Source organism: Nannospalax galili, unplaced genomic scaffold (assembly GCF_000622305.1).
Source record: "Nannospalax galili isolate Female #2095 unplaced genomic scaffold, S.galili_v1.0 scaffold9, whole genome shotgun sequence".
NCBI classification, from domain to species: Eukaryota; Metazoa; Chordata; class Mammalia; order Rodentia; family Spalacidae; genus Nannospalax; species Nannospalax galili.
In genome coordinates this window covers 6,498,300-6,520,746 of record NW_008360332.1, presented here as the reverse complement: position 1 = coordinate 6,520,746, position 22,447 = coordinate 6,498,300, and the positions used below count along the sequence as shown (strand labels likewise).

At 42.1% G+C, this 22,447-nt stretch overlaps 1 protein-coding gene across 1 annotated transcript in view; it reads right to left on the bottom strand.

Annotated features, from left to right (window-relative positions):
- Wdr63 (WD repeat domain 63) overlaps positions 1–22,447 on the bottom strand; it is a 75,838-nt gene that overhangs the window by 35,954 nt on the left and 17,437 nt on the right. Inside the window, exons 8-14 of the mRNA XM_017796398.2 lie at positions 18,468–18,584; positions 12,724–12,914; positions 11,665–11,789; positions 8,196–8,285; positions 6,062–6,148; positions 4,896–5,024; positions 1,343–1,416 (exon numbers count right to left, since the gene is read on the bottom strand). Of these exons, the coding sequence (XP_017651887.1) occupies positions 1,343–1,416; positions 4,896–5,024; positions 6,062–6,148; positions 8,196–8,285; positions 11,665–11,789; positions 12,724–12,914; positions 18,468–18,584 (813 nt within the window). The remainder of the gene's footprint in view (positions 1–1,342; positions 1,417–4,895; positions 5,025–6,061; positions 6,149–8,195; positions 8,286–11,664; positions 11,790–12,723; positions 12,915–18,467; positions 18,585–22,447) is intronic.

The window sequence follows — 22,447 nt, the reverse complement described above, 5'->3', positions numbered from 1 at the left end:
GGAGTTACAGGCAGTTGTAAGCTGATGACATGGGTACTGGGAATCAAACTCCATTCTTCTGCAAGAGCGCTGTGCACTCTTTTTAAAATATATATATAAGAACTTTTCTAAGATAGAACTTATATACAAAACAGTCATCCATTTAAAGTATGTGATTCAGTGGCTGAACTAGTTCTTGCCAAGGCTGTGAACACCTGTCTCCTTACACCACAGGCGGCTTCAGCTTCCCCAGCTTAAGGTGTCATTATTTCTTTTCTTTTTAGGTCTTTTTGAGACAGGGTCTCCCTGTAGCCCAAGCTGGCCTGGAACTCACTATGAGACCTGGCTGGCTTTGAACTCACAGAGATCCACCTGCCTTTGACTCATGAGTACCGGGACTAAACGCTTATTCCATCAGGCCCAGCCTTACAAAGCTGTATTTAATATGAAAATTTTTCTAGTATTTGGAGGCTAGCTAAATCTTACTCTCCATTTCCCACATTTTAATGAATTCATAGTTCTTTAAACTGTGTGATATAATTTTATCTAAATAAATAGCTTTCAATATCACCATCAAATAGTTTATAAAACTCTTTGCAGAGTAAAACTCTTCTACTTTTCAAGAAGACTTCCTGCTAAAATGTTACAGTCTTACATTATTGAATGTAAATATTACATACCATAAATACAAATATAAGAATGTAAAGAATCCAGGTGTGGTGGCACACACCTTTAATCCCAGCACCTAGGAGGCAGAGGCAGGCAGATCTTTGTGAGTTCAAGGCCAGCCAGTGAGTTCCAGGACAGCCGGGGCTACGGCGAGACCCTGTCTCAAAAAGACCAAAGAAAAAACAAAACAAAACAAGGATGCAAAGAAGTAAAGTAACTACACACCGGAAGCAGCAAAAAACCTCATTAATTCTTGCTTTTTTCTGTTTTTTTTTTTCTTAATTTTATTTACTGTTATTGTTGTATACATGTATGTTGTGAGTATGGGTGCATGTGTATCATGGTGTACATGTGGAAGTCAGAGGACAGCTTTCAAGAGTCTGTTCTCTCCTTCCTTCCACTGTGGGTTCCCGGGATCGAACTCAGGCTGTGAGGCTTGCGCGGCAAGTTCCTTTACCCACTGATCCATCTGATTTATCTTGCTGGCCTGGTTTTTTCCCCCTAAATTAATCTCTGTAAAGCGTTGCTTTGTTAGTACCAGCGCCAGCAATATTGTACAATGTTCCCCTTCAGTAACCTTCCTCTTAATTCAAAGATTATCGAAAGAGCTAAAGGAGACATTGATTTTAGGAACATTAAGAAAAAGGAACACAGTGTATGAAGAATTTTAGGAAATGTTTGAAATGAGACATACCAATCTGCCGAACACGTGACGAGCTGACAATTTATTCCACTCCGATTCTCAAAGACGGAGCCCATTCTGTTAATCTGTTTTTAAAATTTTAAGAAAAGTAAATTCTGCATTAACAATAGTAGCCCCCCGCCACCCCGAGGTTTATCACCTTGCTAACCCATGGGCTTTTGATCAGCTATACAGGTATGAAATTCTCAAAGAATAAAAAAGAATTATAAAAAGCAAATTCAGAGTAACTAGAAATGATTTTTCTCAAAGCTATTTTCCTTTAAAAAATTTTTTTAGTAAAAATATGTAACACCACAGAAGTTTGGAACATAGATTCAAAATCGAATACAGGTCTGTCACGTATTCTTGTCCAGTCTTTTGCTACAGAAACTGTTTTTAGACAGCTTTAATTAAGGTGCAAAAAACGTTTCTCCTCAGATTTTTCATTTTGTATATTTTGAACATTGTGGCATATTAATAAATAATTTTAAATAATCTATAGATGATATGCTGTCATCTCATTATCCATCGTTTTTAGAAATGAAGACTCTTGCAGTTTTTCACTATCAACTGCTGAGCCAAACAGGAGCTTCTAGAGATCGCCTAGCAGGTAAACTCAACAGAGAAGAGGCTAAGTCTCAAATAAGAAACTGATGGTGTCCAGTGTCTGTAATTGTTGGCCCAACTCTTCAAGCACAGGGAGGATCTACAGGGTTGTCTCGTGGTCCTAGAAGACCCAAAGTCCCAATTAACTACCTGTTAAGGAGTTAACTACCTGTTAACTACCCATTAAGGGGTTGGAGGCAACCTGGGAAGGTGCCTCTCAAATCAACAGGGAAACAGGTCCTTCCTGACAGAGATAGTAAACAGAGGTGGGACTTCTAACAGGGCTGGAGGAAGAGGAGGGCTGGGGTCAGGCATCATGAGGGCCTCTCATGTGTGGTGTTATAGCAACCACAGACTGGGTTGACCCACCCCTGTGCCCACTGCCAACTTCCACTTGGATCTGACAGTCTATGAACCTTTCCTTTTAATGAGGTCCTCAGAGATGCTTTACCCTAGGACTTTACGTTTAAAGGATTAAAACTCTGTCCTAGTTAGCTTTGTCAACTTGACTCAGACTAGTGTCATCCGAGAGATAGGCCTTGACTGAGAAATTGCCAGATCAGAATGGCCTGTAGGCAAGTCTGTGGGGAATTGTCTTCATTATTTTTTGCAGGAGGGCACAGCCCACTGTGGGTGGCACCATCCCTAGGTAGGTGGTCCTGGACTGTGTAAGAAAGCTTGCTAAGCATAAATCTGAGAGTGAGCCAGCAAGTGGTATTCTTCCATGGTTTCTGCTTCAAGCTCCTGTCTTGAGTTCCTGCCCTGCCTTCCCTTAATGATGGACTGTGACTTGGAAGTATAAGCCAGACAAACCCTTTCCTTTGTGATCTTCAATATGTAAATATTAGAAAACTATCCCACTCTAGAAATCTGGTATTTATTCAAATCTGTTGATTTTTCTGTAATTCAAGTTATTCTTGTTTAAATTTGTCATCATCCAAGTTAACCTGTGGGTATGGTGGGAATTGAAATGAAGTTGAAAAGGAATTGTTTTGGATATGGTACACTTTCCATGGTCCTATGTTAAATCTTATACATAACAAACTATATACATAAACTATTAATCTTTTCCATCATGACTTCTTAAAGTGCGTAGATGTACACGTAGCTTCATATAATCCATTTGTTTTTTTTTTTTCTTTTGGTCTTTTTGAGACAGGGTCTCCCTGTAGCCCCAGTTGGCCTGGAACTCACTATGTAGACCAGGCTGGCCTTGAACTCACAGAGATCTGCCTGCCTCTGCCTCCAGAGTGCTGGGATTAAAGGCGTGCGCCACCATGCCTGGCAATCCATTTGTTTTTTAAAAAAGAATTTTATTTTACATTTTATGAATGTGAGTGTATTGCCTGCATGTGTGTAAGTATACCTGTGTCATGCAATGCTAGTGGAGTTCAGAAGAAGGTGTCAGATCCCCTGGAACTAGAGCTACAGATGGTTGTTAGCTGCCATGTGGGTGCTGGAAACCAAACACGGGTCCTCTGCAAGAGCAGCCAGTGCTCTTAGCTGATGAGCCATCTCTCTAGCCACACATAATCCATTTGTATACTTTGTTGAGGTAATTGAACTAATAACTGTCATAAGTACTTTTTTTCCTAAAAATGTTTTTTGGTGTGTGTTGTTTGTGTAGTGTGTGTGTGTGTGTGTGTGTGTGTGTGTGTGAGATGTGTGTGTGTGTTTGGGACTATGTGTGGAAGTCAGAGGAAAACTTTGTGGTGTTGGTTCTCTCCTTTTACCATCATGTGGGTTCTGGGGATTGAACTTAGGTCATAAGGCTTGCTTGGCAAATGCCTTTACCTGCGGAGCCCTCTCACTGGCCCTCTCATATGTACATTTTCAGAATGCTGTGATTTTCACTTCTTAATTATTTAAGGCACATAATAACTCATAGTAAACACTTAGTGGAGAGCTTCCATTTCCAAATTCATAGATAACCTAGTTTTCAAAGTCTGAGTCAAGCACAGAGCCTTCACCCAGGCTCCTAACTGCACAGCTTATTTCTGCCTAGCAGCCTTTTGGTGTACTTAGTTCAAAACTGCACGGGATAGTGCATTATAGATGTTTAGGGATGACTTCCCCTAAGTAGCTCAGATCATAAAATTTAAATACACAAATTCTAAGGGAGGAAGTATTTGTGCTTTCTGTATTGATGCTACCTATAGTTTTAGGTGATTGTAAACTATCCTACTGAAAGATTAGCTTTATTCTTTATATTTTGGGGGGCTGTTTTTTTGAGATACAGTCATACTCTGTATCCCAGGTATCCTAGTCTGTTTCTCCATTGCTGTGACAAAACACTCTGACCAATATCAACTTGGTGAGGAAAGGGTTTATTTAGCTTACATATCCCGGGTCACAGTTCATCATCAAGGTAGGAACTCAGGGCAGGAACCTGGAGGCAGGAACTGGAGCACAGGCCATGGAGGATCACTGCTTACTGACTTGCTCCCCTGGCCCCGTTCAGCCTGCTTTCTTATGCAACACAGGCCCACCTGCCCAGGGGTGGCACCACCCACAGTGGGCTGGGCCCTCCCACATCACTCATCAAGAAGATGGCCCTCAGACATGGCCACAGGCCAATCCAATAGAGGAAATTCCCCAATTGAGGCTTCCTCTACCCAGGTGTGTCAAATTGACACTAAAGCTATCCAGCACACCAGGCTGGCCCTTAACTCACAACCCTCCAATCTCAGCTTTCCAAGTGCTAGGAATCTAGTGTGCTCCATCATATTGTCCTCCAGTGCTAGGGGTTGAAGCCAGGTCCTCACATATAAGCAATGCTCTGATGCTTGCCTCATTCTTATCCCCAAATCTGGCACTGACCTGGTGACAGTGACCCAGTTATTTGGTGTTTGGTTCAAGGCTATTTCCAATTTAAATGTGGATGAATTATTGACTTGAGACACCTTCTTTGGATGAAATATGAATATTTCCAGCATAAGAAAAAGCCATCAAGACTCACCTCAAATGTGTCAGAGAGCCAGTGTATATCTGTGATTACTTTCCTATGTCCATTTTCTATTGAAGAAACTGCACAGTGCCTGATATACATTGCCTCTTTATTGCTGTCTGGTTCAAGGAGAAACATAGGCTGAAGAAATGTTAGAAGAAAATGTTAGAAGAAAGGTGGGTGCTCACACTTTACCCACAGTTCCAGTTAAAATTAAAAAAAATTTTTTTTAGCAATCTATCAGTTAAGGAAAGACATAAATTAGTGTTTCTATATACCACATATTTAGGTAGTAGGATTCTTACCTTTCCTTTTTCAATTAAGTCTAAGATTTTAATACTGAAACTTCACAAGGATTACTAGCCCATTCTAGTTCTTGAAGGAAGTTTTCCATGGGTGCACAGACACATCCTAGAATTCCCCTGTAGGAGACCTATGGCTATCAAGGCTGGAGAAGTGGGGCTGTAGAGGACCTGTGGTCTGGTTGGTAAATAAGCAGCTAGAAGCTGAAGAATCTTTTTCCAGTACTCTTTAATGGACTCCAGAGACTCACAGAATCAGAGCATACTTAAAAAAATTTAATTGCATCATTTATTTATTTTGTGTGTATGTGGGGGAGAGGAGTTCAGAGGACAACTTGGGGTAGTCAGCTCTCTCCTTCCACCATGTGGGTCCTGGGGATCAAACTCAGGTCATTAGGCTTGGTGGCAGGTGCCTTCACTCATGGAACCATCTTGCCAGCCCACCATATTTTTGTCAGAAATGACTGTCACTCTTTCATTTTATACATGAGAACCAATTCATGGTGAGGAGGCATGTGCAAGGTCACAGCCTGTAAGGCAGAGCCTGGACACCCAGTCCTCTGATGGACTCTCTCAACATCACTTCTGACAAGTCACTTGTTTCTTTCATTTCCTTTAACAACAAACACAGCAACAAACCCCCCAAATCCTGTGCTGGCAGATGAAACTTGTTTTGTTCTGTTCAATGAATGCCCGGCCTAAGAAGTGATTTAACACATGTCTACAGGCAAATGTGAAAAACTGGAAAATAGCATTCTTTATTTCCATGTTGTCTATATAGAGTCTTAAAAATCCAGTGTATCTCTTATACACATTTTGATAAACTCTTGAATAGAAAAAATAAATCCTTGCACGTGAAAAGCAGTAACAGCCAACCTTGAGGGTGGGCTTTTTGCTCCGACTGCCCCCGGCTTTAATGTTTTCTATGCGGTCTGCGTGTGCAGTGATATCCCACAGGATGATCTAAAACAGAAATAAACATTAGCATAACATTTTCAGGAAACAGCTTATTGAGTACAAAAGATTGTTTTAGGAATCTGTTGGTATACAGCCTGAAAAAAATTAGTCACCTTGGGGCAAAATCAGATCTAGCTTATAAGTCAAGTAACTCAGCAACAGAGCAAATAATACGCATCTCCCGATTTCCAAATATTTCCATCTCCCTATCGGGATCCCCAGCATTTTGTTTTATGATTGTGCCATAAATATTAGCATCAAACATCTACCTAAGATGAATATCATGTACTTCCCTATGTTTTGGGAAGATTTCTTCCTTGATTCTTGAGAATATGCCGAGATTGTAAGTATAGCTGCTTCAGACACAATGGAAAACAGAATTTTTAATAATTCTGCAGAATTAAGTACAAATACTTAATCACAGGGGGAAGAAAGGCAGTAAGGGATGTGGATCCCATCCAGTGCTTAACTGAATCTGCATATACCTGGACAACCACTCTTTGAAAAATCAGAACAAAGTAGAATACCTACACCAAGCTAGGTTAGTTTTCAGTAACTGGAAAATATTTCATTGCACACACAATTAGTAAATTGTCAAAGCTACAGAATCAAAAATGACTTTATTTTCATCATGTCCTTTTTGAAAATAATCTAAAACAAAGTAATGCTGTTTTGGTCATGAATGAAAACACATTTCCGTTTTGCTGGGCTTGGAGAATGGGCTCTGGGCCATTATGACCCTCGGTTACAGGAGACAAAAACTTGGGGGAGAAATTTGTTTTCCTGATTTTGTTGCCGTTGTTCTGGAGAAATGTCCCTGGAAGCTGCCCATGTTTAAATTTTAACCACAAGAAAGTTTTCCTAGGCACACACAGACAAATCATACATCGTTTTTTTTTCCTTTTTCGAGACAGGGTCTCATGTAGACTAGGCTAGCCTTGAACTCCTTATGACCCTCTTGCCTCTACCTCCCAAGTGCTGGAATTAGAGACTTCTGCTACCATGTTCAGTTTATGTGGTGCTGGGGATCGAGTCCAGGGCTTCATGCATGTGAAGCAAGCATGTTCTACCACTGAGCTACATCCTGAGCCCCAGATGATATACCTTTCTAGTGGCCAAACTCACTTGATTGAAATAAATTTGAGCTTAGATCATGGAATGGCTTTAAGGTTTTTGTTTGTTTGTTTTTGTTATTGTTGTTTTGCTTCCCTAGTATAATAACGTTGGGGGATAGGATAGCAATATCACATAAATTAGATAGCTTAGAAAAAAAAGTAAACACAGTGTCATATATACCTAAATTCAATAATATATGTTTACTTTCCAGATAATTGTTACTTGAATTCTGTATCCTTTCATAACCCTATGTAACCTCAGAGAATTTCAACAGTAGTATCTTTTTAAGGGTTAGTGATGCTTCTTGTACTGGTCAGTATTTATTGTCAACTTGACACAAATCAGAGTCACCCAGAAACAGGGAACTACAATTCAGGAATTTCCTATATAAGATTGTCTATAGGGCATTTCTTTTCTTGATTGATAATTAATGTAGGAGGGCCTAATCCACTGTGGGTGGTCCATCCTTAGGCAGGTAGGTCTGAGTTGTGCAAGAGCCAGTGAAAGAATGAGCAAGCCAGTAAATGACTTTCCTCCATGGTTTCTGCTTTAGTTACTGCTTGATCTCCTGCTCTGACTTCACTCAGGGATGGACTGTTAACTGGAAGTGTAAGTTAAATAAAGCTTTTCCTCCCCAAGTTACAAGCAAACTAGTACATTTGTATTCTTCCATGGAATTTTATACAACATGGTTCTATCCCAGTGACATGAATAGACAGACTGAGTTTTGTTATCCTGAGTTAGCCTGTGAACACCTCAAATGTCAACACCACACCTAACACATCTTTGCACCCAAGTTCCTGGCAGAGCAGTTGGCATTTTGCCAGCATGCCTTTCTTGTGTCAAACAAAACCCTTAAATTCTAAAACTAGCAAATCAAAACTTCTTACAGCATTCTGCCAGCATTAATAAACATCTGAAAGCAATTCATAAGTACCTGTCCATTTATACAGCCTCCAGCGATGATATTAGGGTCACTTGGACAGAACTCGAAGCAGAAGATGTCATCAGGGCTCTCCAGCATCAACTAAAGAAAAGCCAACCCCACAAATCCAAGAGTGAGAAGTTCTATTAAAATCATGACTAGGGAAGTCAGGCATGTGGCACACGCCTGTAGTCCCAGCACTTGTAAGGCAGAAGCAGGTAGCTCTCTGTGAGTTCAAGGACAGCATGGTCTACATAGTGAGTTCCAGGCCAGCTGGGGCTACAGGGAGACCCTGTTTCAAAAAGACCACAAAAAAATCATGACTAGGAAATCTTGCAGAGGTGGCTAGAAGTCTAATTTTGCTGTCATCTATAAGCAATGCACATTTGAATCCACTCTGAGTTCCACTTCTAAGTTAGAAAGTACTTTTGTTGAATTTTATTGTAGACCCACCTACATTATTTAGATAGGTGTGCTCCAAGAGACAGCCAGTTACCTCTATCATCTTCCCAAAGAATATGTAATTACTAGGGCATGTTATCATAGTTTATTTATTTATTTTTATTTAATTTTCAATTTTAAAATTATTTTTATTTTATGTGTATGAGTGTATTACCTGCATGTAGGTAAGTGCACCTGTGTTGTGCAATGCCCGTGGAGGACAGAAGAGGCCATCAGATCCCCTGGAACTGGAGTTACAGACAGTTGTTAGCTGCCATGTGGGTGCTGGGAACTGAACCTAGGTTCTCTGGAAGAGCAGCCAGTGCTCTTAACCTCTGAGCCATCTCTCCAGTCCTTTACTCTTTCTTTAAAATTCCCTTCCCTGCCATGTGGCTGCTTTGATGGCCGCATGTCTGACCTCCATCCGGCTTAAGACATGGCTTTCTTTTCTTTCTCTCTTCCCTTCTCCTCCTCAGTCAGGGCAGCTGCTAACATTGGAAACTTGCTTGTCCTGCGGGTTTTTCTTTTAAACTCTAATAAAATTGTCCTTAATCTTCTGATTGCATCCATTCTTAAATTCTTTTATTAATGAAACCAAGAACTCTAAGAGGGGACCCTGTTTTCCCCTGTATCAATATCTATGGTAGAAGAATACCAATATTATTGGTAGGAAAACTAAGGATAAGAGAAACACCATGTATGAGCTAAAGAGAATGTAAAGTGTGCAAATAAGCCTAATAAATAACCTTAGTAGCTCTGTCAAAAAGATTATGTTTGTCTTTTTTTTACATGTATATATGTGTGTGGTGTGTATGCCATGTGTACATGTGTGCATGCATGTTTGAATGTGTGTGTGTGTGTGTGTGTATGTGTAGGCCACAGGTTGATGTTGAGTGTCTTTTTTGGTCGCCCTTCACCTTATAGACCACCTTAGATACAGAGGCAAGAGCTCTCACCTCGAACCCAGAGTTTCCCAATTTAGCTGGTCTAGCTACTGAGCTTGCCCTGAGGATCCCTGTCTCCGCCTCCTGAGTGCTGAGATTACAGGCAGGCTATCATGACCACCCAGCATTTATGGCTGCTGGGATCCAAACAGGTCCTCATGCTTGCATAGCAAGCACTTTACACACTAGTCCACCTCCACAGCTCCTGCTTGTCTTTTTAATGTATACTTGACTCCAGTTCCAGGAGATCCAGTGCTCTCTTCAGGCTTCCACGGGCCTTGTTTGTACACGGTGCACTTACATACATGCAGCCAAAACACTCATACATATAAAATAAAAAAAAATAAAATTTAAAAGACACAAGGAAGGAGAGTTTTTCATCTTCCTAACTGCATGGAGTTCAGCCACACTTCCATAACAGAGTACAGCATAGCCCGGCAAGGTAATAATACCAGGAAGCCATGATGGACGACCCTCACCATTTTTCTGGTAATTAGGTGAAGAGATAGACATCTGTCAATTTTATCTCTGCATCTATAACAAAATATACAATCTATTAGAATAAAACTGTGTCTTGCTACATAATAAGTTCCAGGCCAGTTGGGGCTACAGGGAGACCCTGCCTAAAAAAAAGAGACCTAGAATAAAACTGCTCTAATCCAGAAGTAGGGAAGAGGACAAAGGGGAAGTTAGAACTTATTAGAGAAGGCCTTAATTATGTAATAATTAAGAAGCTTAGAGAGGGGCTGGAGAGATGGTCAGTGTTTGTTCTCTCAGAGGACCCGGGTTTGGCTCCTGGCACCCATATGTGTGTGTGTGTGTGTGTGTGTGTGTGTGTGTGTGTGTGGTTTAGTTTTTGTTAAACTTCAAAATTTGTAAAGTTCATAAAAATTCCAAATTTCTGATTCCCTTGATGCTGGATTGCTGAAGAGCAGTGTGGTCAGACCCTTCCCTCGGCACTCCGTGGTCACTGGTCCCACCACTTCCCACTACTCTCCCACAGTTATTTTTACTAACTACCATCCCCTACTGGTGATCCTTGGAATTGAGGAAATTTCTGTGAAACTAAAATCTGTTTGCATACTCATCAATTAAATAAAGTTCATTAAAGAATTGTGTGTGTGTGTGTGTGTGTGTGTGTGTGTGTGTATGAGTGTGTGTGTGTGCTTGCATGGATGCAGGAGGTTACTGTCGAGGGTCTTCCTCAGTCACTTGTCTACATTTTTTTTTTTTTTTTTTATAAGATAGGGTCTCCCATAGCCTTAGCCGGCCTGGAACTATGTAGACCAGGCTGGCCTCAGTCTCACAGATATCTGCCTGCCTCTGCCTCCCAAGCGTTGGGACTAAAAGTGTGTGCTACCATGCCCAGTATTCTAACTTATGTTTTGAGATGAGGCCTCTCATTGAACCTGGAGGTCCTTGATTGCTCTAGACTGACAGGCCAATGAGCCCCAGAGAGCCTCCTGTCTGTCTCTACCTTTCAACACTGGGGTTATAGATGTTCACCATTATATTTGACTTTTTATGTGACTAGTTGAGGATCTGAACTCAGGTCCTCGTGCTGTGTGGCAGGCACTTTACCAACTGAGTCATCTCCATAGCTGCAAGAGCATATGTTTAAAAAGTAGCATTAACTTGTCCAATATACTTTCTTTTTTTAAAAAAATATTTTATTTAATTTTTAATTTTATTTTATGTGTACGAATGTATTACCTGCATGTATGTAAGTGCACCCATGTTGCGCAATGCCCTTGGAAGTCAGAAAAAGGTGTCAAATTTCTTTGGAACTGGAGTTAAGAATAGTTGTTAGTTGCCATGTGGGTGCTGGGAATCGCACCCAGTTCCTCTGCAAGAACAGCAAGTGCTCTTAACTGCTGAGCCATCTCTCCATCTTCCCAATTACTTTTAAAAATTAAATATAAAGTTTAGTTTTGCTCAAATTAAGAGATGACAAACTCTGATCAAAGAAATCCTAATTTTATAAGGGTTTACAACATTGATTAGGTGATTGTAAAGTAATGTGCAATTAAACTTTAAAGACATATGCCATGAAGTAGTATTAGAAAAGAAAAATTTATGTAACTTCCATTAATTACCTGAGGATGTATGGGGTCAGAGAAACTCCAGAAAAGAATCAACGATGGCTGTAGCAACAATTTACCAGAAAAGTGGACTCTCTCTTCATAGGAGAGGCGTACAGCCACTGACACGACGATTAGCCCTGGTGGAAACACAAGTATGAAAGTGAAGCCAGCAGCAGCTCCTGTCGCAGAGATGTCTTCTGGCTTGTGCTTTCTGTGCGGTAGTTTCAACATGATAGGCCTGAGCCGCATGTCACTTAGCTGAAGATGCAGCTGGTACAAATTGGCACGTGCTATCAGCATAAACAATGAACTTAGGAGAGTTGATAAGAAAAAAATTTAAGATTTCATTTTATTTTTATGTGTCTATGTGTGGGTACGTGCATGACTGTAGTACCCATGGAGGCCAGAAGAGGGCGTCAGATCCCCTGGAGTTGGAGTCACATACAGTTGGAAGTCATCTGATATGGGTGCTGGCAACTGAGCTCTTGTCCTCTGCAAGAGCAGTATATGCTCTTAAAGTCTGAGCCATCTCTCCAGCACAAATTTTTTTTTTTTTTAATGAGACAAAGGCCAGTGGGAAGGGATAAGAGGAAGAAAGAGGCTCAAGACTTCTCTTTTTTCTGTTGCATCTCCACACGTTGCTTCCCCCTTGGCTGCTGAGCTCTCTAAATATGTCTGCTCAGAATGTTAGAGGCAGTGAATTTCATGCTGGTGAGTCCAGTGGCCTCATGTAAGTGCAGATTACACATTTGCTGCCCTAGCTGAGTGACCCGAGCAAGTGCCCCCCCTCCCCGAATGCCTCCGTTTGGTCTTCTTGTAAGATAGACATAACTCTCTGTGTGTGTGTGTGTGTGTGTGTGTGTGTGTGTGTCTGTGTCCATCCGTCTGTCCATCCCACAGGATTGCTGGGGCTTGTGACAGTGCCAGTGAGCACAATGCTTGCTTCGTGGGGGCCTGGTACTCAGTACCTTGGTTGTTTAACTGAAACTGGTTTCATTTCCAATTTTAGATATGAAAGCAATACTATTTCAAAGTCAGCACCGAAGGGAACTCCCAGGATTTCCTCCTCACCATAGATTGTTGGGTGCCACGAGACACAGGTAATCATTTTCTCCATGGTGCTTTGGAGGTCCGTAAAGGACTGGTACTCTTTGAGGTGGGTGTCAGTCTTGTCCCCAAAGGTGCTTTCTTCTTCTGCCAAGCTCTTCCAGTCATCAATAAACGTGTTCATGATTTCATTTTGCTGCAGGGCTATTTCAACACTGTTTAAAAAAAAAAAGCAAAAAAGATGGTAGACTCCAGTATTCAGTGCTATTGTAACTGTCATGGCACGAATGAAAATATTCTTAGAGACACTTGCTCATATCATCAATCTCTTTGGAGATCAGACTATTGAAATACTGGTCCCCAAGGAATTGGAACTTCCCCAGGAATCTCAGGCTGGGAGAAGGAGAAGGTTAAAGCCTGGTGCCAGCCAAAGAGCACCTTATTTCCCAGGAAGAGATTTCACCCAGTTCTAAAGCCTTGAAGACCATGCTGCTGGAGAGATTGGGACTTGGTCAATGATGGGTCAATGATGGGTAAGACTGCATCTCAACCAGGGCTGCCTAGCCATGCATACCTCCTGCTCTCTATTCAAACCTAAACCTCACGTCAAGATCCCAGAAAATGAATTTAAGGGGTAGAATGTTTTCGGGCCTCTTTTTAAAAATATTTTATTTATTATTCTTATTTTATGTGTATGAGCGTATTGCCTGCATGTATGTAAGTGCACCTGTGTCATGCAATGCCCACAGAGGTCAGGAGAGGGCATTGAATTCCCTTGGAACTGGAGTTAAGGATGGTTGTTAGCCACCATGTGGGTGCTGGGAACCAAACCTGGGTCCTCTGCAAGAGCAGCCAGTGCTCTTAACCACTGAGCATCTCTCCAGCTTGGACCTCTTTATTTGTTCCTCTTTCCAATGTGGTCACATTGAGTAAATTCCCTTTCTCCACTTTTCACTATTACTTGTGTGCTTAATTGGTCTATTGAGGAACTAGTGGGGTGACTGAGAAAGTGCTTAAACTTGCTGCTTTCCCCTCTATTTCTCATGGTGTACCTCTCAGGAACCCTCTACCACTGACTCTGTCTCTATTACTTCCTTGAAAACTCAAACTGACATGAAGGGTAGTTTTCAATACTATGAAGGCATAGTCAATACTAAATGATCATTTATACTACGTGAGGATAAACACTTAATGTTTCAAAACAACAAACTAAGAGTCTTAGAGGCTGGAGAGATGGCTCAGTGGTTAAGAGCACTGGCTGCTCTTGCAGAGGACCTAGGTAGGTTCAGTTTCCAGCACCTACATGGTGGTTAACAACTGTCTGTAACTCCAGTTCAGGGGACTTGATGCCCTCTTCTGGCTTTCAAGGGCATTGTACACATGTGGCACACGTACGTACACGCAGGCAAAACATTCATGCACATAAAATAAAAAGAAGTCTCAACAAGAAAAGATATAGATTGAGTGTGTGTGCTGGTACACTCTCTTCCCCATTAATGGCTTTAATCACACCCAGGGAGATCACAATGCATCAAGCTTTAAATCTTCCTGTCTGTGCACAGACTGCTCACAGTCTAGAGCTTCAAAGCTGAAACCTGACTTTACGTAAAAGCATTAGTATCTCCAAAGTCGCATTTCTTTTCTTTTCTTTTTTTTTTTTTTAAAAGATTTTACTTATTATTTTATATTATTGTGTAAGTGTATTGCTTGCATGTAGGCAAGTGCACCTGTATTGTGCAAAGCTTGTAGAGCCCAAAAGATGGTGCTGGATCCCCTGGAATCCCCTGTTAGCTGCCATGAGGGTGCTGGGAATCAAACCTGGGTCCTCTGGCAGAACAGAAAGTGTTCTTAACCATTGAGCCATCTCTCCAGCTGCCAAGGTCACATTTCTTTTAAAAATGTATTAATTTTTATTTTATGTGAATGAGTGTTTTGCCTGCATGTATGTGTACCACATGCATGAAATGCCCACAGAGACCTGAAGAGGGCAAAAGATCCACTGGAAATGGAGTTACAGTTGGTTGTTAGAAGCCATATAGGTGCTGGGAATTGAACCTGGGTCCTCTGAAAGAGCAATCAGGGCTCTTAACCACTGAGCCATCTCTGTGAGAAAGGATGTTTCTTCTCAAGGGAAAAGTTAGAGAAGCAGCTTTTTGCTCTTGTTTCAAGATTTGTCTCTTTCAACCAGAATGTGGAAGTAATTCAAAAGGGCCAAGTTGGGAAGGGAGAAACAGGAAGCAGGACAGTCCTTTCTGGTTTCCCGTTTCTCTGTTTCCAGGAACTGTGCAAATGTTCTAAGAAGTACTGAACTGGAGGCTGGCCAGTCTCCTGCCTGGGTGAAGGCCTGTGGGATCACTGCTGTTTGGAACCCCCACTTGTTGCTTTGTTGCTTCTTGAGTCCCTTTGAAGTTTCTCTCATCATTTTCTTCTTTGGCCAGTGATGGTTTCACTTGGGTTTATTTTAGATGCTATTCTATTCTGGGCTGGCCTCTAGACGCAAATTCATCTTAATATTAATTCAAAAATATTAAACAATAAACCACAGTTTTAAAGGCGGAAGGAAAGCAGTGTAGGCTTTTTATTTACTCTGACCAGTGCTATTACAATTCTTGTGCAAATTTTCCTCTCTTTTGGGTCTGGGTTCTCTTTCCTGTGTTAAGGAGGGAATTAAAACCACCACCACCAAACCCCCCAAAACTCCTTGTCAGAACCTGCACCTTTAGGCCTGAGCCCATAGCCTGGATCAGGCCACGCCTCCCTGCAGCTCTCTCTGGGATAGAGTTAAGAAGCAGTCTGTGCTGTGACTTGACAGCTCTCAGTTTATGGTACCTGGCTCCTCCATGCTCCTTGTATACTATGCTGAACTAAATCATGGGATGTGAAACCTCCTGTCACCCCCAAGAGGTTATAAAAAGTCAGACCTTTCCTTTGTTCTGGGGATTTGTAGGAATGACTTTTATAATCCGGACACAATCTGTCCTAAAGACTTTTATTTACTCTTGCAACCAAAAAGGTTACCATTTATACTGTAAACAAGCACACTGAGCCCTCTGCTCTGGTGACCTGAGCATAAGGCCTTAATCCCTCATGACCCACTTTGTGCTCCACCGAGATAGTGAATGAATGTGAGTGTGCTTGTTTAACACATCAAAGCACTGGAAGCGGCAAATTTCCAGTGAGGGGATCTCTCTCTCTCTCTCTCTCTCTCTCTCTCTCTCTCTCTCTCTCTCTCTCTCTCTCTCTCTCTCACACACACACACACACACACACACACACACACACACACACACACGAAGCCCACAGTTCTGTGACACATCTGAAGGAACAGGTGCTTCTCAGAGTTTAGGTCCACTCTTGGCCTTAAAACTAAAGCTGTGAGTCAGGCTGTTTATTTACTTAGGTATAACCATCATATAGCTTCGAAAGGGACACAGGGATTGGTCTGAGACTCCTCAGCTCCCCCGCTCAGAGATTTGGTACAGAGATAAAGACTCTTTGAAGAGGCTCCTCTGACAGCCTCCCCCCGCCCCCAGCCACCATCTCTCTCATGGCAGCTTCTCTCTCTCCTTGTGCCTCTCCCTCTCCCTCTCCTCTCTCTCCTCCTACCCCAAACCCCTCTCTCTTCCTCCCTATTTCTCATTCTCCGCCCCCTCCCCCACTTTTTTTTAAAACAGGGTCTCCCCGCAGCTGACCTAGAACTCACTATGTAGACCAGGCTGGCCTCAATCTTAGAGAACTGCCTGCCTCTGCCACCTGAGTGCTGTAATTAAAGGCAGGTACTACCACACCCAGCTCTTATTCTCTATCTTAATGAAGCTCCTCTCCAGGCTTTAAATGAGTTATATGTCAGCTTCCTTTTTGGACCAATTGTTGCTCTATCATTTTTTTTTTTTTTTTTTGTTCTTTTTGAGCCAGCGTCTCTCTGTCGCCCCAGCTGACCGGGAACTCTTTATATAGCCCAGGCTGGCCTCGACCTCACGGAGACCCCCCTGCCTCTGCCTCCCAAGTGCTGGGATTAAAGGCGTGCGACACCACGCCTGGCTTCTATCAACTTTTATAACCCCTCTCTCCCTCCCTCCGTCCCTCTCTCCCTCCCTCCCTCCCTCCCTTCTGTTTTGTTTGAGACAGTCTCATATACTCCAAGATGACCTCCTGATCTTCTGCCTCTACCTCCCCAAAGTTGAGTGTATTAGTTACTTTTCTGTTGCTCTGATAAAACACCATGACCAAGGCAACTTATAGAAAGAAGGAAGAGTTTATTGGGCTTAAAGTTCCAGAAGGATAGCGTCCATCATGGCAGAGGAGACATGGCAGCAGGCAGTCGGAGTAGAAAAGTTGATTTCTCATATCTTCAAACAAGCACAGGAAGCAGAGGGACAAACTTGGAAGCAGAGAAGGCTAAAGCCCACCCCCAGTGACATGCTTCCTCTAGCAAGGCCACACCTCCTAAACCTCCCAAACTGCAGTGTTCAAATACTTGGAACCTATGGGGGACATTCTCATTCAAACCACCAAGCTAGGATTACAGGTGAGGCCGCCCAGCCCACTAGTACTTACTCTAAGCATGACACCCCAGTGCCAGGGATCCAACTCAGATCCTTGTTCTCTCTAGGCAAGTACTTTATTGGCTGAGCTGTCTCCCCAGTCCTCTTTTTCTCTTAAAAAAAATTCAATCTATTATTACTCACACACAAGTGTGTGAGTATACTTGTGGAAGCCAGAGGCTCTTTTCACTTTGGGTTCCAGGGATTTAACTCAGGTCATTCGGCTTGCACACCAAGCACTTTTACTTACTGAGTCATCTCATTAGCCCACCTCCTTTCAGTCCCTTCTCCTCCCCTGCCCTCCTCTTCTCCCTCCTCTCAGATCCTTTCCCTTCTCTTCATCTCTCAGAGCCAGAAAGTGTGGCGGCAACACAGAATTCATGATAACAGTGATGTACCCCAAAGCACATCTGATTGAATTCAGATTCTTATTCACAAAGATGGTCCTACAGATAGTTTCACCATAATAATCACCCCCCCAACAGCTACCTGCAGGCATTCTTGTGGCTCTACAAAGGTCAATGAAGTGAGAAGGAGAGCAAGGAAGTACAGAGAGATCTGCAAAGAAACCATGGTAAATACAAATACAGACACAGCAGCCCCAATCCCAAAACTCAAAACCTGAAACTTTTTTTGAGTGTGGACATAACATCACAAACAGAAAAAACCCATACTTCTCTTTCATGTACAAAGTTATTAAAACTACTGTTTAAAGCCAGATATGGTGGCACATGTTTGTAATGCCAGTACTTGGGAGGCTAAGACAGGAGGACCGAGTTCAAGGCCAGCCTGGGCTACACAGGGAGACACTATCTCAAAAACAAAACAAACAAAAATTGTATAAAGGGGTCTTCAGGCTATGTGTATAAGGTGTACATGAAGCATAAATAAATTTGTGTTTAGACTTGGGTGCCAGCCACAAGATAGCCCATCAAATACAGATTAAATATTCTCAAATATGAAAAAAAAATCTGAAATCTGTAACCCTCTGGTCTCAAGCATTTCACAGAAGAACTGTTCTGTGTTTGGTGTGGCCTTAGCATGTGAGGTCTCTGGTAGCTTAGCAACAGAAAAAGGGCAGGGAAGACCAAGACTCATGCCCCTCCAACAACTGTCCCCATACTTCTGTTCTAAGTGCCACACGTGAAAGTGCTTCTCGAGACCCATTATTATACACAAGCATATACATTTTATGTTTAAAGTTTTTAATCTATCATTTCTTACCCTGTAGACACGGTGTTGAGAAAGTCAGCCAAAGTCTTTGATTGTCTGAGTTTTTCTTTTTCCTCTTCTGAGAATTCTCTTGGATAATACTGTGTAGTAGCATTTTTAGGAAATGTCCTAATATATAAAAGATTGAGTACAGTTAATGACAGGCCAAATGTTCATTTCTGTGCCAGAGATACCAGGACATTTATATAGAAATATTTTACCTTGCTATTTTTCTTTACTATATAAAATTGATATTAACAAAATCTACACATCCTTTTTTTCAACATAATAAAAAGGTCTTGGGAACTAGTAAGAGAGAGGGATGAATGATGTAGGAAGGTTGCGGGAGAACATGGTCAAAGTACATTGACATATCCTTTTGAAACCCAGTACTGTATACAGTGAATATATGCCAATATAAATTAATTTTAAAAGATCTTAACTTTGTACGTTTTTTACTTATAAATCATTAAAAAATACAGAAAAGTTCTAAGAAGGATGCAGCTATAAAGAAATTCCTGGGGCTGGAGAGATGGCTCAGCATTTAAGAGCACTGGCTGTTCTTGCAGAAGACGGGGATTTGAATCACAGCCCCCACATGGTGATTAACAACTGTCCATAACTCCAGTTCCAAGGGATCTGATGCCCTCTTCTGACCTCCATGGGCATTGCACAACACGAGTACACTTATATACACTCAAGCAATATAGTCAAACACATAACATCAATTTTTTAGTTTTGGGTATTTTGAGACAGGGTCTCCTGTAGCTTCAGCTGGCCTGGAACTTGCTATGTAGACCAGCCCGGCCTTGAACTCACAGAGATCCACCTACCTCTGCCTCCCAAGTACTGGGATTAAAAGTATGCACTACCATGCCCGGCCATAACATAAAAATTGGAAAAAAAAAGAAATTCCTATACCCCCTTCAACCAGATTCCCTATATATGTCATAGTTCAGTTCCCTAATGGTTTCTTTCAATTGATATTTGTCAAATCTACTTTTATTGTTTTTTTCTCCTTTCCTCTCCTCTTTCTCTGATTGTTTCTGTGTGTATGTGTACGTGGTGTATGCAGGTGGTTTATGTGTACAGGTGTGTGCTTGTATGTGTGAGTATGCTTGTGCACACATGTGAGGAGGCCAGAGGGGACGCTGCTCTATTCTCTGCCTTATTCCCTCGTGACAGGATCTCTGTCTGCTTCCAGAGCCAACAAGTCCCAGTGGTCCTTGGGCCTCTGCTGCGCCCCTACGCCCCATAGTGTTAAACAGGTGGGAGTGCAACCATGTTTGGCTTTCTGTGGGGGTCCTCATGTTTGAACAGCCAGTACTCTGGCCCACTGAGCCATCTCCCACCCCTAAATCTGTGCTCCCTCACAGGCACAATCTGTCCCACTTCCTCAGGGAACATTTGGTGAAGTCTGGAAACAGTGTTAGGTGTCACTGAGAATGCTAGTGTAATCTAGGGGGTAGAGCTCAGAGGCCCTATGCACCCTGCAAAGCACAATAAAACCCTCCCTCTGAAGAGAATTACCCAGCTTCAAATACCAGCCACAGGAAGGCGAAGAGCCGTGTTCTAAGACACAGAAGGAGGACTTAGTTAATCAGGCAGCAATAGTATGACTCCCTGGAGGTGAGCTTTAACAAGATGGCTTCTAGGACTTTCTGCACCACGAACATGTTGTACCTTCATCCTCAGTCTCACCAGACTGGGTGAGCCTTGGGTTCTAGGCTGTGGGGCTGGGAAATAGCAGATGGCACAATCGTTATCAGTGAGGACTTAGGACAGGCTGCCTGGCTTGGAAGCTTGGTTCAACTGCTAATCATGTGACTCTGAGCTACCTGAGGCTATTTTTTTCATTGTAAATGAAATTCTTATAGCACCACAGAGTCAGTGTAAAAATGGGAAGTGTTTATATGTGCAAAGCTTTGAGAAGCATGCCTGGCATACTTGATGTGTTCGATAAAATACTAGATATTTAATGTGTTTGTTGAACAAGCATTAGTAAATTGTTGCTGTGAGAGGCAAATATATTAAATAGTAATCAGGCAGAAAGGTGAAAGGGTTTTAAGTATGTTTAATAGTATGTTTACTAGAACAACTCTTTCTTTCTTGCTATATTGCTATCCACGGCAGAAGGCTGAGTGGTGGTAAGAAAGAATATTGATATTGAAACCTGAGAGACTTGGGCTCAGATTTCATTTTCACCTTTAACTTCCTCCAGGCAGGGATAAGAAATAGGTCTCCGATTTTATGGAAATAGCAATGTAACCGAGTCACTCTTATTTTTTAAGGGTGACTTGTTTTATTGTTCTGAGCAAAACCATTTATTAGTACTTCAATATAAATTATGTTCTAAACATGGAGTTTTATTTATCTATTTGTGTGTGTGTGTGTGTGTGTGTGTGTGTGTATGTATGTGTGTGAGAGAGAGATTTTGGGGCTAAAAAATATTAGCAAAAGTGTACATTTCACCCCTCATCAACAAAGCTCTTTTGCAACAGATAGGAAACTATTACAGAATTCCAGAACTGATGTAACACAGAGAATAAGTGTCTGTAAGACCCTTAACCCTAAGTGACACATCTTCAATGCAACCTCTATATTTACTTAGGATGAATGCATCTCTCAACTCTCACCAGGGAAATTTCCTTTTGCAGCAGAGGGTGATTAACACAGAGACCCACAATTAACCGATGTGCAGAGAACAAGAGGCTGCAGAGACATTATCTCTGAATAGGACAGCTGTTTCAAACCTCTGCCTCCCAAGGCTCAGGGATCATTGTGGAAAAGGAAGTGGAAAGATTGTTAAGAGCCAGAGGGGGTGGATGACCACAGAATCTTCTAGATAGCTGGTCAGTTACTCATATGAACTCACAGCAATGGTGACAGCGTGCACAAGTCCTATGCAAACTCAAAGACAAAATCCCAGCATAGACATGGGGAAGTGGGTAAGAAATCCCAATCAAACCTAAGGAACTTTTGGCAATTGATGGCTGCTGGGAGTGGGGAAAGACAGTGTCTTACAGGGTTGGGACTCTTGGTGGGTCTAGTGAATGGATCCGCCCTGAAGGACATTGGGAGACACAAATCATACTCTATAGGCCATATTGTATATATAAGAGAGTTCATTAATTGGGTGGAGGGCAGTGTGTGGGGGGCAGGTCTAAATAACATCAAACTATATTGTATAAAAATTGCAAAAATTCAATAAAAATGCCAAAAATAAATGTTAGGCTAGTGCTAAATCGAACTACAACACCATATGAACTTTCATTTTGAACCTTTGATTCTTTACTTGAAAAATGGGAATAGAGTCTCCTGTTGAGGGCCTCAGTGAGGATTAACTGAGTTGATGTGCGCAGAGGGGAATGCTCTAAATATTTGCCTCACCATCATCACTCTCTGCAGCTCATCGCTGAATTTTCACGACACCTTCAATCAGCATCACGAGTTGTCTCCCTGACCTCACACCGTCCGCCTTTCCTAATGCCCCGATCTGGTAAGGCAGCACCAGCATTCTCCCATTCACCTGAGTCTGAATCGTTTGAGTTCAGATTGGTCGTTCTTTCACTTTGTGGGTCAAGACTTCTTACTTTTGGTCTATGTACTCCCTCTCTCCAGGGAAACAGCTGTTGCTATTGTTATTGGTCAGCATTTATTGAGAACCTACTATATCCAAAGGACTGTGCTTCATTACAGGCTCACTGCTCCTGCTGAGTCTGCCTCCTGAGTTTGGTCTGGCTGACTCCTTCCTGGGACTTGCTGGTATCCTGACTGACTTGGCTTTGAGATTACCACTCCTTTCTGTTTTGCTATCCCGTGTAGGTGTTTCTGGGTCTGAAGTCCTCATCCCCTCCAGGATGTGACTAGAGATCCTTATCTTTTTCTTCTCTTCCTTCAGTTCTAGCCTGTCAGTTTATTCACGGGTTCTGACCTATCTCTCAGCCAGTGTCCTGCCTTTAATATCACACTTTCATGACTTCTAACTTGGT